A 19,567-nucleotide genomic window follows, 5' to 3' on the forward strand; every position below is an offset into this window, starting at 1 on the left:
GTCCTACTAGAGTTCTGTAGGACAAATTACTGAAAACCTGTATAATCTCTACTGATTGTATTTGGACAAGCATTCACAATCAGCTTTTCTTATGGGCAGGTTATTTCATAAGGCTGTGATTTTTTTCAGTTGGGCTTAACGGAGTTAGGATTTTAATGGGAACTGGGTGCCTAACTCCCTTAGACAGGAAAATCCCTTCCTAATAGTCCATTATGGGATTTCTTGCACCTTCCTCTGAAACGTCTCCTAATATCCACTCTCAGGGACATAACACTAAATTAAATGGACCACGGATTTGATCCCGTATGGCAATTCCTATGTTCCTAAAAATGTCAGAAAGGAGCTACCTGGGGAAGGAATTACCTGCCACAACAATTCAATTTAGTGAGGCAAGAATCAGTTGTACAATTTTATTTTATTATATGCAGTAGATCTTGGTCATTGCCCAATTCATTTTTATGACCAGACTTTCCCCAACTTAATCCTCTTAGAGACACATCAAAAAACATTCCTGAGAAGATTGCTTCACAGGAGCATCACTGCCAATCCCACTGCCTGTAGTCTATTCCACTCTTGGTCTGCTTACAGTCAGACTTAAGCAACACCTGTGCGTCTAGTTGGCTTTCTATTTATTCATTGAAGATGATTAAATTTTCACATCAAGATAATGCTACCATCAGATTTTCACCTCCTGGGTGCTTTTTCAAGACTTCTTGGAGCCCCTGCTGTGAAAAGCAAACTATAGCTATCTATACAAGAAAGCAATCATTTCAACATTCTCACTCTTGATTTAACCTCACAAAATACTCAAGAGCCCTAATATGGGGACCACATTAATACAGTAAGTGCAACGCTGGCTTTTTAGGTGCTCCAGCCATAACAGCTATGTGGAAATTGATGTCTGAAAGGAGGCACCTGGTTTTTGTTTTTAGCTTAAGTGGGAGCTTCACTTTCTGCTGTAGCATTGCACTTCCAAGAAGCTTTACCTAATCTGTAATACAATTTTAATGCCAAGTGACAGTCTACTCTGAAAAGTGAATCTGCAAAAACAACACTTTCAACAGATCTGGCCCTTTGATGTATTCTTCTTGCATTAGTCACAGAAATAATGTTTTACTTTTTTAATGTTTTACTTCTGCTCGTGCTACTGAGTCAATGCTTTGGGACAATGAGCTGTATTGTGTTCTGGCTCATGCATCATAAATAGAAAAAAAACAACAAAGTCCCAGCTATTGCTGGGCCAAATTCCACTCTCCATTTCAGATATGTAACTGAGCACAGATTTGACCCGCAAAATCTGTATTGCACATACCAGCTTGATTTTGCAAAGCAAACTTGTAAATCGAAGAAACTTGATAGCCATTAGCAGGCTATTACAAAACTGCCATACTGTCACTTTTACAGTGATATTTCAGAGTATAATTGCACTATAAAGAGGAGGCCAAATTTTCTACGGTATAACTCCACTGACTTCACTGGAGTCATATTAGCACAGAATTTGGCCCAAGAAATGTTGTCTAGTAGCTATAACAGGGGACTAGGAATTGGGACTTCAGTATTCTATGCCTGGCTGTGTTCTTGACTCACCTGATCTAGGGCAAGTCACTCAATTGCAAGCTGCCTGTGTTTACCTATCTGTAAAATGGATATAATACTTCAAGGGATGCTATGAGGCTTCACCAAATAATGTTGGTAAAGTGCTTTGAATCCCTCAGCTGAAAGGCACAATGAAAGTACAAAAAGCTTCTCAAGATCAGGTGCAGCTTGCGGAAAACATTTTGCTTAGATATCGCCCTGCTTATATAACACTTCTGCATGAAAACAAGATCTTTGTTGGTTCCGCTCCTACAGTTTGTTCCTCATCTGAAATCATAATCCTATCTTTGTCACATCAGTCACTTTCACAGCAAGCAACTGGAATGTCACTAGCAAAGAATTATAACTTTAGGTGGGGAATAAGAAGGCAGAAACAGGTGAATTCTTTCTGAGAATCTCTGCCCCTGTATTTGTGTAGACGTCCTTAATATTTTGCTTCCTTTGATCTTTATTTATGCTGCACAAGTAGACTTGTTCCTGTGTCCCTAAAATAAAATGTTTTACAAAGTTTTCCAAAAGGTCAGAGCAGCTTTTTAAACTGAAACCGAGTAAATAATAGATGGTCTTTTAAGAACCAATTATGAAGAAATGGCTTACTAAATCCTGGGATTTTGAATTTTCCTTTAAGTCCCTTATTCCAGTGGTTCTCAAACTGTGGGTTGGGACCCCAAAGTGGGTCGCAACTCCATTTTAATGGGATCACCAGGGCTGGCATTAGACTTGCTGAGGCTCAGGGCCGAAGCCCGAGCCTCACCGCCCAGCACCAAAGCCCTTGGGCTTCGTCTTTGCCCCTGCCTCCCACCCCACTCCTGGGGCTAAAGCCCTTGGCCTTCAGCTTTGGCCTCCCTGCCTGGGGTGGCAGGGCTTGGGCTTCAGCTTTGGGCCCCTCCCCGCCATTTAGGGCTCGGGCAAGCTCAGGCTTTAGTCCCGCCTCCTGGGGTCATGAAGTAATTTTTGTTGTCAGAAGGGGGTTGCGATGCAATGAAGTTTGAGAACCCCTGCCTTATTCAAATCCAGCCAAGGCAGACAGTGCTCAGATGGTATTACCATGTGATGGCTGTTCAGTGCTCTGTAAGTATTGTGTTCTCACTCCAGTTCTTAGTGGACAGGTGTCAACATTGCAAATACCATCACTTTACCTGGCACCATTACTAACAGGTTTTGCAGAACTGCAGTGGACTTGGTGACAGAATAACCTTCTCACACTTGGTGGTAGTGCCTCTAGGTTTGAAACATGCTAGTGGGGAAATAACTTCAAGCTCCAGGGCTTTCAAACCTTTCTTGGCCATTAAACGGACAGGTTTAAAATTAATATTTTGGATGAAATCCTGTTAGTTTCCAGAAACTTCAAGTTTTGAATGCTAGTGAGCATGCTTTTTTTTTTTAATGAAATTTTACTATTTTAAAGGTAATTATAAAGACTACATTTTGCTGCCCTGAAGACAGAATTATCCATTATCATCTGTCCCCACGACTCTTCTCACTCTTGCTATGTGCTGAGGGCTAACAAAAAATATATTATTTTCTTTGCTTTGCAAAGTCTCGTGTGTGAGTGCTTATAGTCTAGGCTTTAATAGTCATTAATTTAAGGTGTGACTGTAAACTGATTTAAATGGATGTGAATGTTTTTATTTCACTTTCAATTATGCTTATTTCAGTTTAGCTTAAATCGATTAGGAAGAGGGTTAAGCTAAACTGAAATAAACCACTCGAAGTGTCCACACAGGTGTTTGAACCAGTTTAACTTAAACTAGTTTAATAAAACTGGTGGAAGATTTTATGTAGCCAAGGCCTCTGTCAGGATAACAGCCTAATAAAAGCAATCTCCTAGGGAATATATTTAGCTTGATAGTAGTAAATGACAATGACTGATACTTAATTGGGAAAGACTATGTATATTCTGTTTGAGGGAGACATTTGGTTAGTACCAGCTATTTAAGTGGCACTAAATCCTAGGTGCTGGAGAATCCACTGCTACATAAATCCTCCAGTCCTTTCCTCCCTGCAGCAGGAATGTGAGGGTCATAGAAACTGGGGAAGATGTTGCCAAAGCTTATATATAAAAAGATTAAATAAAGAATATATATTAGACCGCAAAAAGCAGGGGACTCTACTTCAGAATTGAGATATAGCATGGCACTATATATATGGGGCCTTGAGAATATCCATGTCTTGGGTGTCAAGAGTATAACAGAGAAACAAACTAAGTAGCATCTCAGGAATCATTTCTGAAGTATTCCAGAATACATTATTTTTATGATAAAGGCAAGAGTAAAATACAGTCACCATCACTTAACAGGACTTTAAAATAGCAAATTTATTTAACACCCTCCCAATATGAACAATCAAGAAAAAAAATTGATAGAGCAATCTCAGATAAATAGTAAAAAATTGTTCTTATAAATCTTACTGAAGAGCCGCAGGCGTCTGTGTGATATCAAACTCTGACTTGCTGGAGGTAAGGACGCAGTTTGAGAATATCTTATCTCAAGTGACCTAGTTTCTCACTGTTTGTTCAAATACAGACATTTTTCTTATTTGAGGTTTTAATGGCTGTTTTCATAAAATGTATTCACAAGTTTCCAAAGGGGGAAAACCAAACTTTCGATGATTTTCATTCAAAGTGCTTGTTTTGGACAGGATTTTTTTTTTTTTTTTTTAAATCCAGAAAAAAACCAAACCTTTAACATTTGTTTTGCCTTTTATAGTTTAAGTTTTGAAAATAATACATATTAGAGGTCAAATTTATTTTTAATATCAGGTATATTGATTTTATTTGTGCATTTAAATAACTTAGAACACGAGGTTACACATAAGCACACCCTGTCTACAAACAAGATTGCCCTTATGAATGCTGGGTCAAGGGCAAAGTCTTCAAGGTTAATTTTTTTAAATTCCTGACTTGAACTTGATTTTCACTTGTATTCCAGAGACCTTTAGATCACCATACCAGGTCCACATTATTTAGGCTTATCCACCTGACTCCTCTTTTGTTCAGAAACTATGTCTAAGTTATGACTGGAGAGTGAGGTTAAATCCCCTCTCGAATCCTCCTTTCTGTTCACTTTGAACAGTACCAAGTCTTTTATCTCTCATGAAAAATTGTTCATTTTTCTGTCTTTGTGGCGGGGTGGTCCCCCCGCCATGCCTTGAAGGGTTTAAAACATCCCTGGGAGAGGGCGGAAAACAGCCCCAGCTATAGCTTGTGTAATTAGGGCCCAGCTGGCTCTTATAAGAGGGCAGTGGGCCAGAAGGAGAGACACTCTGTCTTGCTACATGAAGAGACAAGGACCTGACTGTCTGGGAAGCTGAGGAGGGTACCTCAGGCAGAGCAGTGCTGGGGAAGGGCAGAGGGAGCTGGGGAGCTCCAGCCGAGCAGAGCCCCAGGCTGCAGGCCGAGGTAAAGGCCCACAAAAGGGTACTAAGGCTGCAGAGGAGCAGACCAGACCTAGACAGAGGCAGCTGGTCCGACCCCCCTTGCCGATGATGAGTGGTACAGACTGCAGTCTGCCCCAGGGAGCGGGGGCTAGACGATGACTGACCGTAGCCACTGAGGCAAGGGAGGGATAGGGGGTTGGGGGTTCCCCTGAGAGGGGAGACCCAGACTGAGGAGGTACTGCCAGGGGGCAGAACCATAATCTAGAAGGGCACCAGGGTCCGAGGTGAGCAGCAGGCAAGACACCGACCGGCAGAGGGCGCTCCTGGCTGAAAAGAGCTAATTCCCTGGACAACCAGCAGGAGGCGCTGCTGCAGCGGTGCATCGTCACCCCGCGACGGTCTTCTACACATTTCAAAGTATTAACTGATCTCCTACAAAAGAAAATCTATAGGTTTCTTGCTGAGATTTCAGACTCTGTCTGAGACGGTTATTTTATCTTCCAGAGTTTGAATCTTGGATGACTTTGTCCACCACTGGAGTATATCTTTGATATGCTCAGTAAGTCTTCTAACTCTGCTTTGTCCTTTACATTCATCTCTTCATCCACATGTTGGAAGTGTCACAATAAATCATCTAATTTCTTTTGTGTTCTCATAACTAAGAGTTTTGCAGCATTAGGTCTTCAACACAGTTTTTTTTTTAAATCTTGTCTCTGACTCTCAAAATTCAACCCTTCATGATTTTAAATATCTTTAGCTGCTCAGCCCCTCCAAATTCCCCATTTTGTTTACTACAGTAGCATTACATGGCAGTTCCCATAATCCAATCCAGTTTTTCAATTTTACCTTATTGTTTGCTGATCTGGAAGCCATTGACTTCATTGAGAACAGAATTAGGTCCATCATTAGTACAATTAGGTCCCCATTCAGCAACACACTTAAGAACAAGTGTATGAATAACTTTAAAAAAATGATTAAATGCTTGTCATAATTAGGAATCTACAAAGTAATCCTTTCCCTTGAAATGAAATAAGGGGGAGGATATAGGGGACAGACTCCATTGTAACTGAAGAAACTAAATGTAGTTTATCATAAATTTATGACTAGAGGGCATTTGCACTCTCAGAGCCCTAATCTTCCTAGGTGCTGCACACTCTCAACTTCCATTGATTCCACTGAAGTACTCAGCACCTCACAGGATAAGGACCTTATCTGGAAAAATTAGATTGCAGGAAATGTAGCATCATATGGCTTCTATAATTTCTAGATGTTATCAGTAATAGATATGGCAGTATGGTTTTCATTGCACGTGAACAAAAAAACAGTCTGAGATATTTTCCCCCAAAGATTCAACAATCAGACTTCACAATGTTAGTGTGAATAGGACTGAATTTCTTTTAGCATAGGCCTGGCTTCCTACCCTACTAGCAAATTTTAAGCCAGTTTAAAAGCATCTCACACCGAGTAGTAACTCACTCCAATAATCCTATTCACTCAAATGGGAACACTATGGTGAGTAACTGCTCATTGGTGTAATTCAAGAGTTCATAATAGCCCTCAAAATGTCCAGTTACTAGGAACATACCTAAGAACTGTGTTTTGATCATTGGTTAGATAGTGACTGAGAGGAAAATACCTGACTGGCTTGTGTTATGACCATTGCTTGCTGAAGTCCCTTGGATTTCTACAGAGACTTTCACCATCTGGTCTTCCTTAACATTGCACTAACCTTGTCTCTTTCTCCATAGTTCTAGGAAAACACAATGCATCTGTGCAATCCCATCTATGCCACAATAGGTCACGTAACATTTTCAATCTTGCTCCATAGCAAAGCATCTTCAGAAATTGCCCTAGCAGAGGGAAATTAAATACCAAGACTATGTCTGACATTGGTTGTTTGATTCTACAGTGACACCTGATCCTAAGAGATCATGGGACCTTCCTGGAGTGTCTAATATTGGTTCACTTTCCTGCCAGAATAGGGTTGAAATCTAATCAATCTTTCTCAACTCATAACTAACAAAGTGCAGTACAGTAATCTATCCTTCTGAACCACAGTGCCCTTATTTGGATCTTAGGAACCTAATCGAATGCTCACTGAAATCAATGGAAGTCTTTCCATCAACTTAAATGGGCACTGGACCAGTCCCTACCTTAAGCAGCTATATGCCATCCTTGAGCAGAGGACACAAATCTGGGTTTTCACATTGACGTAGGTTGTGTTGTTGTTTTCTATTGACAAATTTTCAGTGGAGTCTACACTATCTAAATTGTTTTAGGTCCACAGATGGACATCTCAAACTGGTGACATGACTGATGTGATTCGGATAGTTACTAAGTATCAACAGGAAAAGTTTCTCTCTTAGAAATTTGCTTCCAGGATAACTGTCTTGTTGGAGTCTAAGTTTAAATCTGAGGGTGGCCATGATTTTCGGTTTGTCTTTTGATGTCTGCAGTCTGTCTTTTCATTATGCGGAAAAGACTGCAAAGTTGACGACAAATAAAACCCTAATTAATTCCAAAAGTTCCCTCTTTGCAGATTTATCCAATAAAATGCTTCAAAGTCTCCAGTTGGTGAAACTATTGCCGCTGGGAACTTAGGTACACTATCTCTAACCAAGCATTACCGTCAGTCCCTTGATCACTGCATGGAAGCCTAATGAGTTAAAATACAGATTCCATGATTTTATACCATTCTTGCATTGTACCCACAAAAATTATTACAAAAATTAAAAATCCCTTCCTTATATTAGGCCACTGTCATTTATATCCACCATTCATTGAAATCTGCTAGGCATCCTGCTTTCCTTGGATTTTGCCTGCGTGCCTCCCACATTTTGAGAGGTGAGGGAAGGCTGGTTTTAGCACCCACTGTAGTTGATCCAGGCCATATTCTGCCACCCTTACTCACACTGTGTCTACTTGTACCTCACTCCATCTACAGTCCCGCTGTTTTCAATCAGACTATTTGTGGGATAAGGTTCTATACAGCATGAGTATCAGGCATCACTATGGTTGTGGAACTCAAAATCAAGTTGGACTATGTAAGTGGGGCGTATACAATTAGGAAAAAAAACAAGTTTTCAAAAGGGTCCACTGATTTTATGACACTTACTTGGCACTATATGGCCTAATTTTCATGGCTTCTTAGCATTTATGGCTCCCAGTGACTTCAGTTGGAATTGTAGGGCTAGGTACTGGCTGACTTGAGTTGGGCACATAAAATAGAGAACACTTCTAAAAATATTTGGAGCGGGTTTTGGAGAAAAAACTATTAATCCCCTTTAGAGACAGGATAGAAGTAACAGTGAATACATGACAGAAGTCAAAAGAGAGTAAATTTCATAAGATGAATGAGATTGGGCAGTCACAGAATCACATAAATAGTAGATGATCTGGTTAAAGTGCACTGCATTGAGCAACTATACGCAACTGAATCAAAATGGCACTACTTTCCAGGAAAATATCATCACTGCTATATTTTCTAAGACTTGCCACTAACTGCTACTAGTTTACATAAATCTGAATGTATGAGACTGGATCTAGAAATTGCAAACTCCATGAGAAGCAACCCTTCTCTTCCCTTTGTTTGTTATTCTCCAGCAAGCATGGAATTAGGGATAAACAACCAGACCTGATCTGCTACAATGGAAGATGTTCTAAATGCTACAGTGTTGCTGAGGTATGGGGGAAAGTATTGATGAGAACTACAGCCCATCTCAGGAGACCGAAATAGGAGCAGGACTGATGATAAGACAAACAAGATGAGAAACTTGGTCATAAAACCAATACACACTGAATAATTTTGTCAGTTTTCAAGTTATTACTTAGCAGGCATGGAAGTCACAGTCACTGTTTGCTTTTGTCTGTGAATTATGAATTATTTTGCACGTTTGCATTAGAGTACATTAGGATAAAACTGCCTTTAATATATCAGACAAAATGCATTTATGGGGAATCTTCTCCTCCCTCGCACCCTCCGACCCAGCTGTTCCTTTAATCACAGAATAGTGAGATACAGGATCCAATCAATGCTGGGGTTATCCTAGGCAAGTGACAAATCGTTATACTTCTGAAAATTATTAATCTTAGTGGCGCTGTGCTGGTGTGCTATGATTTACTGAGAACAAAATAACCTCACAATGCTCAATTTAAAATTGGACATGGGTTCTGAATAATGACACACACTTACTGACATGATAAAGCAATTGAATAGTGTGGGTTCATTTGTAACAAAGGAAGAAACAGCTGTACTGTTGAAGATCAGATTGATGAATACAATGCAACAAAAAAAATTTCCAGGGTAAAATGCCTGAAAATTTTTCTTGTTGGGAAAAGGAGCCTTAACAATCAACGTGTTAAGGTTAGATGGTTTTTTGAAATTAGCCCTTCCCCCAGATGTGCCATTACAGGGGAAAGTTTAGAAGGGCTCGCTTTTACTTACAGGTTGAGGTAGGAACTCAGTGTAACAGTGCTGGGGCTCATAAGCTTGCTCCGCAGGTACAATTCACTAGTTCACATGGCAGACATATTGCACATAGCAAGGAATGATCCAGACACCTGCATTTCCCCCACGGTCATTACATGAAGTAGCATGTGCTGCATATATGTTTCAGAAGTTATTGGGCTCAAAATGCAAGATTGTATGGCATGTGTTATGCAGGATGTCAGACCAGATGATCACAGTGATCATTGAAATCTATGAATCTCAGTGCAACCAGTCAGGCTATTGTAACTCTTGAGTTTTCCTGTCCACTGGATACCTCAGTGCCTGCTTCTTTTGTGTCTCTTCCGGTCAAGCACCGTAGATTTAGCTCCTCTCACCTATGGCAGTTCAGAAATAGAGACCCTTTATAGCAGATTAGTTCTGGCCCCTTCAACTTTCAATTTAAGTGGCACAGAGCCATTGAAGTCAATGGAGCTACTCTAGTTTACATCAGCAGAGGATCTGGCCCTAACTTGTCTTTTGGACATACTCTTTCTGCAGGCTTTTAGGAAGACTGGGGTAAAAAGGCAGAGAGCTTTATTTATCACTACTCATTTGGTAGTGGATTATGACCAACTATAGCTATAAGTTTCAGAGTAGCAGCCGTGTCTCTAAGGTACCACAAGTACTCCTTTTCTTATAGCTATAAGGTAGAAACACCTTCTCAATTTTCATATAATGCTAGTGTATGTATTTGATCTGAGCTTAAAAAATTTAGAAGGGTCCCCCGAACATGGGACGGCTGTTGACTGCCAGGTTATTGGGGGGGGAAATAACAAAGCTATAAACCTTCAGTTGCCACAACTGACTCTGCATTCCTGATTCCCCCATGCCACAAAAATTAGGCAAACCCTTTGCTGAGTCTAGTCTGCTTCTATGTAAATATTTATTTGTATTCAGATAAGTAAGTCGGTGAGATTTTGTTGTTGTTGTTGTTCTTGGCTGACAAATGGCAAAGGTGCTCTCAGCCCAGAAAACAATTTGTGTTTCAATTTGAGAGGGGAAAAAAAATCAACTTTCCAATATTCAAGCTACATGAACTATAACTTTTAAAGTATTTATACTTACTATTCAAATGATGTACTCAAAGGAGTTGTGCTCCAGGGGTTAAATGCACAATAGGCATATTAATTCTAAATTAATTAAATGGGCATTTTAACCCATAGGCAATTCAAAAATCCTTTTAAAATTTATTATGCTGTGTCTGGCACACATCTGCTTGTATGTTGTTTTCCCGTCCCCTGGCATTTCTCTGTTGGACTGTAAGTCCTTCAGGCCAGGAACTATGTTTCTATGTTTGTGTGGTGCCCAGCACAATGGGGACCTGATTAAATATTTAATAACAATAATTAGAGATGGGCAGGAAGTCAGTTTTCCCATCCCAGGAAAATTTTTGAGAGTCTGGAAAACTTTCCATCCCAAATCAGGACAAAAGCTGATAACTCTCAAAATTTTGCAGAGTTGAAATCCTGCAATATTTTGTTTTAGAAACAAATATGTTCCTCTGGAAATATACTCATCCAGCTGTAGATGCTGACTGAAATTAACATAAATGTCAGTTTCAGAGCTGCAGATCACTCAATAGCAGCTGTGAAACTGACCAGACTCTTGCTGTCAGCCTGGGATCCATGTAAAGTTCATAGAAAATGAATCAATCCCAGAAAAGATTTTGACAACTCAGTTAATTCCAACAAAAAAAAAAGTTGTCTGAATTTTTTCAACCAACTCTAACAACATGCAGAGAATATTCTTGATTTCTATGAACTCTAGATCAGGTGCTAGGGGGTCTCATTGAAATAAATGACAAAACTCCCATTGCTTTCAGTAGAAGCTGGTTCATACCCTAACTGCCTATTTAAAAGATTTATTAATTTATTAATAAAACAATCTTTTCTTTTCCTAAATTGTCTCCTGCTTTGAAACCACGTTTCAGCCCAGACTGAAATATACAATTGGCACCATAAAGAGGTTCCCAGATAGTTTAGTGGCAACCTGCCTGTCCAGAAGTCCAAGCATGCTTACCATTCTTGTTGAGTCTTCATAGTGAGGCCACATAGCCTATAGGCACAAATACTGAATGATATCTGACCTCTCCAGGTCAAGAATTAGGCTCACTGTGGGGGTAAGATTGTGAAAGTTTGAACTGCTGTTACAGATTCCCTACCCATCTCTTCTGTGAAAGTCATACTGGCCTCCATCACATTCCTGTGTATCACAAGCATGCTCAGATATCTGTGCTTTGGTCATGAGTGAAATGAGTGTTACTGCCAACTACCTTTCCAAGCGACATCTGTCCATATCTCTTAGCCACTTTATTGTTTGGTACAATTTCATGTTTGTCAGTTTAAGTGCGGCAAAAGGTTGGGAGTAGGAATAGCAGGGGGAGTTTGCTGCTGTGATTAACAAGCAAGGGCAGAATTCTGACTGCATGATTCTAGCTAGCACTGTTAATCCCTCATTTTCAAGAGTACTAAAAAACATAACCATACAACAGATCAACTTACATATTTTAAGATCCCTTCCAGCATGGAGACAAAAACAGAAAATCATTCAAACATATCAGGAATATATACTGAAAACTTAATTAGAGGAACAGACAGCATGTGTGAGCTATGATCTTCATGCACTTTGTTCAGAAGCATAAAGCAGTTTTACATTTTACCTGCATTTTGTAGAAATCTCTTCCAGTTAAAAGTTGCACTGGGTGTGGTCATAATTCCTAGATTCAAGGGAAGAAAAGGACAACATGTTTTACTAGACCTGCGGTGGCAGAACAATAGCTCTTAAAGTCTTATATTGAGTGAATCATGTCTTTGTCAAATACTCTAAATCCCACTTGAAATTGCTCCCATTTCAGGCTTTTCCTTTCCCGCCTACATTTCCTTGCCTAGAATTTCTGTAGCATTCAGTTTGAGTTTTCCAATTTAGGTTCCAATATTTATACCTTGGGCCAAATGCACTCACAGGGTGCAACTCCATGGAAGTCCACAGAGTCATGCCTACTTGCATCAATGTTGGTTTGGCCTCTTAATACTATGTTGTTGTCTGGATATCTCATAGGTAGATTTTACTTGATGGGAAAATCATCTGGATTTGTTCTGAAACATATACCAAAGTATCACGGAATAAAACATCATGCCCAAATACTTGGATGTCACTACCAAATTATATGAATATTTAATCTCTTCATAAATCTTAAACCCTAACCCCACACTACACAGTTAAAAAAAAATCTCTCTTTAGAAGGCCAGAGTTAAACATCTAAAATTTTATTTTCACATTATACAATTGGTTAGTTTAGGAACATCAGCTGCAGCTGAAGCACCCACAGTTAAAACGCAAAGTTAGATCTTAATTTTTATTAAATATTACCTAGATGGCACCATAGATGTATATAGCGCTTTACAAACAGAATACATCACATTCCCTGGACTAACTGTCCAACCAAGATTTTCAAAAGCAAATACTGATTTTGGGTGCCTCTGGTTTTGGGACTCCAACTTGAGGCATGTTAAAGGGGCCTGATTTTTAGAGAATGGGTGCTCAGCACTTTCTGAAAATTAGGCGTGAAGAGTTGATGCAAAGCTTATTGAAGTCTATGGAAGACTCTCCCTGACTTCATCATGCTCTGGGTCAGGCCCATAAATGTGTCATGTTGGGCTGCTGAAAGTTGACTCACCCAAAATCAAGAGTTCACTTGAAAATCTAGGTGAAATCTTGGCCCACTGAAGTCAACAGCAAAACTTTGACTCCAGTGGAGCCAGGCTGTCATCCTATATCTATTTCAGCAAGACTTCTGTATCACTTGAAAAATGCACATAAGTAAACATCACAAGGGTAGCAAGCTTTAAAACAAGCACGTACCTTGAATATTTCAAAACTTACCTTGAGTTTGGATATATATTTTGCTTCTAGCATCTGGCTTTAAAGAGAGGAGAGCAAAAGCGTAAATTTCATTGCACGCTCCCCACCCCAAAAACTGTTCAGACTCAAAATAATCTAGTAATGCAGTAATATGCTCAACTACATAGTTGCCCTTTGAGTATTGAGAAGCAAAACAGACTAGCTGTACTTCTAATGGGTTTTGAACGTTAGAAAGGAATACTTTTGCAAGGTCAAATGCACAAGAAGATCAGGGATTAAAATTAGGTTTAATCAATCTTTGTATCAACCAACCAATTTTGCAGTTTGATACAATTACCGGATTAATATAAAACCTACTTTTTCACAATGACACTTCTAGCATCCATTAGTCTGCTCATTGCATGGAGAGAGAGAGAGAGAGAGAACTATTTCTCTGCAGAAGGAAGGCTGTCGTTTCAAAAAACACTGGGACTAGCAAAAAAACCATAATTGGTTTAAAAGCCACAGAATCAGTTTAATCAAAGTGCATTTATCTAAAAAGAGCCTTTCAAACATAAACAGGCAAGAAACAAAACTCCACTTATCTCTCACAGCATCCTTTGTCAAAGACTGCTGCCGAATATATATGGCCTTATCTACATGTGGAAATTGACCAGCATAGCTATTCTGGAATAACTATTCTGCTATAGCTTCTGGAATAACTCCCCTCTGTGGACACTACTCTGCTTCCAAAGGTATTCTGGAATAGCCATGCAATGCAGATATAGCTGTTTTCACCATGTAGACAAAGCTTATGTGTTTAAACAAGGGCTTGCTCCTTCACAGCCTACCTTCTCTCCATAATTGATTCTATAGCAAATCAGGATGTATAATATGCATTTTGCCATGAAACCAGCCAAGTAGGCCTTTAGTCAAGAAGTTCCCTCAGGTCCTCTCTACAACAAAAAGGCATTGCACACAACCAAAGAAGCAACATCTGTGCAAAGCTTTGTATTCATACAAAACCACCTTACTTACAAGTCTTACAAGCACTCACTATAACATCTGTGAAGAGGCATTAAGTTCCCGTCTGGCTGAACTGGTGTAGTCAGTCTACGAATTCTCCCAACGTATCCCTGGAAGCTTCAGGGTTTGAAACTGCACAACAATGATGTTTTCTATCATAAGGGCAAATATATCCCCCTCCTTTGCTGCAGGTTCTGCTAACCACAGAGGGGGAGGCACTGGCCTGGATTTGGAGGGGAGGGTGCACTCCTGTGAAGTACAGATCACTGGTCTGTGGTGTCTCCCTCTACAGCATGGGGCCTGAGGATCAGCTGCCATGCAGGCAATCCTATCCTCTATCTTTTGGAGGATACAGGCCCCAGAGCTGTAGTACTGTTGGGCTGTAGTACTGGCTAGTGCTTGCCTAAATAGCTCAGACTGAGTATTGTGGTGAGCAGTTGCCCACTGGGGCAGAGAGTCCCTATATTATCCAGAGTTTGGCATCCACAGATACAGTATAAGCAATTTAGGATATTCACCTGTATCAGCAGATTGTAAACCTGCACATCACCCACCCTTAAGGCTGTCCTTGGGCCGCAGCCTGTGAAATCACAAGTGCCAGACAGTGACTTTATGGCAGGAAGAGACGCACGGTTTTTAGAAGAAAGCCCCAATTCAAAAACAAATGTGAACCAACTGCACATATCATTTTTCAGCTTTGTCCTGTGTGACTGGCCCTCTCTACAGCTCAGTCACCAGTTTCAATTACTGAAAATTAACAGCAACAGAACCGAGAGAGAAAGTAATTCAAGAGGAAGTGGTATGTCATCAGCCTGAAATAGTCCAGTCAAGAGGATAGGAAGTTCACTGGACGGTACTGAACTGGCTGCTTCACAAACACTCCTCAGACAAACACTAGTGCTGTAATTAAAGGGGGACCAGGGCTGACAAGAATTACGCTGTTTAGATTAGGGCTTTCCATAGTCGTGGGCTGCCCTACAGATCCTGTATGAATACTCTTATTTCATGGGCTCTAAAAAAACCCAATCAAAACAGCTTTAAGAGGTATGCAACAACATAAACAGTCTCAGATATACTGTAACAAATAACCTCTCGTATTTACATAGCACCTGTCAGTCCAAAAGAGCTCAAACATGTCATAAACTATAGACGGAGAGCAGTGGTGGGGAGGAGGATGGCAACCAATTGTTCTGCAATTTGATGTGTGGACAAACTAGGGAAGTTAGAAATCTGGGCTAGGAGACTGAAGCAAACCCCTACAAAAATGGCCAGGAGATCGTTAGGCTAGGATTTTTAGAAGTGTTCAGCAGCATCTAACTCTGCTCCCCTTGAAATCAATGGCAAAACTCACTATAACTGCAATGGAAGCAGTGAGGCCAATACTGAGAGCTTCTGAAAATATCACCCTTAGTGTCCGCACAGAGCAAATAACTTCATTACACATACATGCAAAGGGTCAGACCCTCAGCTGGCATAAACTGGAGTAGCTGTATTGAATCTGATTTACACTAAGTGATGATCTAATCCAAATACTTCAAGGACCTCATTGAAACTATGAAAAAGCAAAGCAATTCCAAGTTCAAAATCGGGGCTAACTGTTCTTACTAAAACAAAAACCCCAAGTGTTGCCAAGAACCCACATGTATTTATATATTTTATAATGCTCTGCGAACGGATTGGACTTTCTTTGCTTAGTATTTCTTCTTTCACTTGCCTGGAAATACCATAACTGCTTAGGATCCAGTACGTCACTTGCTTAACAGCTAAGTTACAAACTCAGTGAGTGTACAAAAATACAAAGCTATGCATGAGTCTGAAAAATTTCAGTTATGCACTAAAGTGGAAAAAAGTAATAAAGAACTTATTGCAACCTAGAATATTCTTTATAAGAGCACACTACCTCAAACTATAGTTCTGTGCTGTCACCAGACTAGGCATTCTTGTTGAAACAAAGATTAATGTGTGATGCATAGGTGAACTGTACACTGAGCTGAGATTATGAAAAGCTGGTTGTTTTTTAGGACCACAACCCCTTTATCTGCAGCCTCATTTGTCAATGACACTGAAGAAACACAAAACTGCTCTAGTCAGTTCCAATGGGAACATTAAAGAGTATCCAATGATAATACATGTTTAAATTGTATCATATAATATAAATTCTTATTAAAAATGTACAAAATGACACCTCATTTAAAAGTAACTAGATTTTATATTACAAATCTGGTAAGGGATGATATATGTTTATTTATATCTTAGTGACTCTTTGGGGAGGTGAAAATTCACCATTGGTCTGTTCCTTTGAGGACTTGGCTACTCTCAGAGATTTTTAAGGTCAGAAGGGACCATTAAGATGATGTAGGCTGTGAAATTCATCAAGTAATATCTGCATCTAGCTTGTATCTTGTGGTTGAACTAGAGCATGCTTTAGAAAGGCATCCCATGTTGATTTAAAGATGTTAGCTTTCAGGTCCATTGTCTCCAATGGGAGCTTTTGGTGCTCAGAACCTTGTAGAATATACTTGAAAACTGCAGAATTGGCCTCTCTTTTATTTAGCACAAACATAGGATTCAATTTCACTGTACTGTATGATATTTATTGTACAAAAATTATTGTATTGATACAGCTTTTTAAACCATTTCTTGATTCGGATCCTATTGAAAGACTGTGTCTCAGAACTATCGGATATAAACTCAGAGCCTTATCTTGCTGTTACTTATAGGATGTGAATTTCACATTTCCATGTATATTGTAGAAGGCAAATCACGTGGCTCTGTCCCATACAATACACAAAAAATATATTTAATCCTCACATGCACACACACAAATAGCATCATGCTACTGAGAGTTTGGCAGCTGTGTGCGGGAGGATGTGTGTTACAGAATTAGGCTAAATTCTAATTCCACATTTTACATTGGCTTAATTGCATCCTCAATCGGTACACTTTTCAAAAAGCACCACTAACATGAGCCTGTCCTCTGGCTGCCTTCAGTCTAATTTATACCTCCGTGGTACAAATGCAATGTGCACAAGATAGTAGTAGACAGGGCCGGATCAGGGATCATATTCACTTCAATTCATACACTCTATGGCCTGGCTCTTAAGTCTTGCTGCAGAATGGCACTCGCACAGCTTTGGAAGGAGTTAGAATAGGGGCAGACAGTTTCAACAGTGCAGCTCTTGTCCTTGATCCCAATTCAGCCAAGCATGTAAGCACATGATGAAATCCACTGAAGTCAATGGGGACTCGCACATTTAAAGTTAAGGAACTAGTTAAGTGCTTCACTGTGTCAGGGCCCTTGACATAGGTTTTCTAGTAATGTGTATATTTTACCCCTGAGAGAACTTTGCCAATGAGGAGTGAACACGGGGGGGCTGGGGGGGTGACACTGGCCACAGATAACATTTCTTTTGGTTGTAGTCTCCTTTAAAAAAAATTGTGGAGGGGTATAGTTGAGTGGTGATAAAACTGCCATTGGAAAGCAGTTTTTTCCACTGAGATTACCCTGTTGGAATAACAAATTGATCATACCCACAGGGCCTTTTACAATATATCAGGTACTTAGATTATGCATTGTGTACTTCCTAATTAAAGATACTTTATCCAATACAACGAAAGGAGTTTGTTGGAGGATATGACCCCCTGAGTACCATACAATTTCTAGTACTTGCTAGGAGGTTAAATTCTTAATTTACTGACTAAGAAAGCGCACGTTGGAGGAGTGATGCAGCTCATGTTAGTATGAAATAATGGGTAAGGAATCATAATATTCATACACATCCGATGAAGTGAGCTGTAGCTCACGAAAGCTTATGCTCAAATAAATTCATTAGTCTCTAAGGTGCCACAAGTACTCCTTTTCGTTTTGATAATATTTTGAGGAGAATAGCACAGAAAAGTACATTTGTGTTTCTCAGTGTTTGTAGTTGAAATGTCCATGTCCTGAGCTTTTTCTTAGAGGTTCAGGTGTTGTATTTGAAATAACAGTTCTTAAGAGCCAGGTCACTAGCCTAGGACTTGGGAGACCCTTCTCTGCCACAGACGTCCTGTGTGCTCTTGAGCAAGTCACTTAGCTTCTCTGTGCCTCAGCTCCCCATCTGTAAAATGGGAATTATAGCACGGCCCTGCCTCACAGGAGTGAGGGAAGGCTAAATGCCTAAGGAAAATGATTGCATGATTATGGAAATTAAAATTGAAGAGCTGGTACATGCAGTTAGTTCCTATTGCTGTTGGTGATTATTAGATCAGAAATAAGGGAAGACGTGGAGAGGAGGAGGAGGAGTGAATCATTAAGAGACAAATACCCCCTTAAGAAATGCCTGGAGTCAGTCATGTTGCAGCTCATTCAGTCAGGCTAGCACATGCAAACCGTGCAGATTCATTGCGCCGTGTGAACAGTCCAGGTGGCAGCCAAGGAATTCCTCTTCCTATCTGTAGATCAGTTTCCAAAGGAACTGCTGTTTCAATTAATGAATAGACCAAGTTCTGGTACACTGCAGGGGTGACTCCCAAACAAGCTTGCAATAATGTAAAGCAGTGGTTTCAAGCACTTGTATTTGGATCAAAATCACTCCCCGAGCAGAAGAATGTCGTCTGGAGCAACTGGACAGCAGAGCTGCTACACCAACCTCTTAAGCTATTCAGTATGTACTCCCCTTTGAACTTGGCGAGCTCTGCCACCTGGTGTGGAGGATGGGTTGGGCCAGGGCCTCCACAGCCCTCTTTGGGTTTGTTAGAGCTGCTAATGACACTAGCCAGGAGCAATCTTTGTGCTCCAGTGAGGGCAAAGACTACAGCTGTGCCCAGTTCCTTGTGCCTTCCCCATTCTTAAGCATCTGTGAAGGGTCCAGGTTCAGGCCTGGTCTACATTTGGCATTGGCCCCAAATACCGCCATTTGGTGGCCAGCCATAAGTGTAGCTGCCCTAGTGCAAACACCCGTTACAGACAGGGTGAAGAATGCTAAACTGCTGCAGCTTACCCAGTTCAAGCAGGGGTTAGCCCCACCGTTACAAACAACAGTGTTGCCTGTAAGGGACTTACAGTAGTGCAGGTACAATGCTGGCTGTAATTGGGGGAACAAAGACAGGCCCTTAAACTGGTATATTATGGGCCAGATCCTCAGATGGTGTAATCTGACCTAACTCCTTCCAATCAATGGAGGTTTATTGATTTACACCAGATGAGCATCTGGCCTGAAGTTTGTAAAGCACTTCAAGGTCTTCAAAAGGCAGGTGTTC

General features: G+C 40.3%; 1 protein-coding gene across 3 annotated transcripts in view; it reads right to left on the reverse strand.

The window, feature by feature from the left end:
• GLT1D1 (glycosyltransferase 1 domain containing 1) overlaps positions 1–19,567 on the reverse strand; it is a 93,096-nt gene that overhangs the window by 50,018 nt on the left and 23,511 nt on the right. For all 3 annotated transcript variants that reach the window (XM_037878428.2, XM_037878427.2, XM_043529334.1), the window contains exons 5-6: positions 13,346–13,382; positions 12,123–12,179 (exon numbers count right to left, since the gene is read on the reverse strand). In XM_037878428.2, the coding sequence (XP_037734356.1) occupies positions 12,123–12,179; positions 13,346–13,382 (94 nt within the window). The remainder of the gene's footprint in view (positions 1–12,122; positions 12,180–13,345; positions 13,383–19,567) is intronic.

Source organism: Chelonia mydas, chromosome 15, assembly GCF_015237465.2.
Source record: "Chelonia mydas isolate rCheMyd1 chromosome 15, rCheMyd1.pri.v2, whole genome shotgun sequence".
Classification (NCBI taxonomy): domain Eukaryota; kingdom Metazoa; phylum Chordata; order Testudines; family Cheloniidae; genus Chelonia; species Chelonia mydas.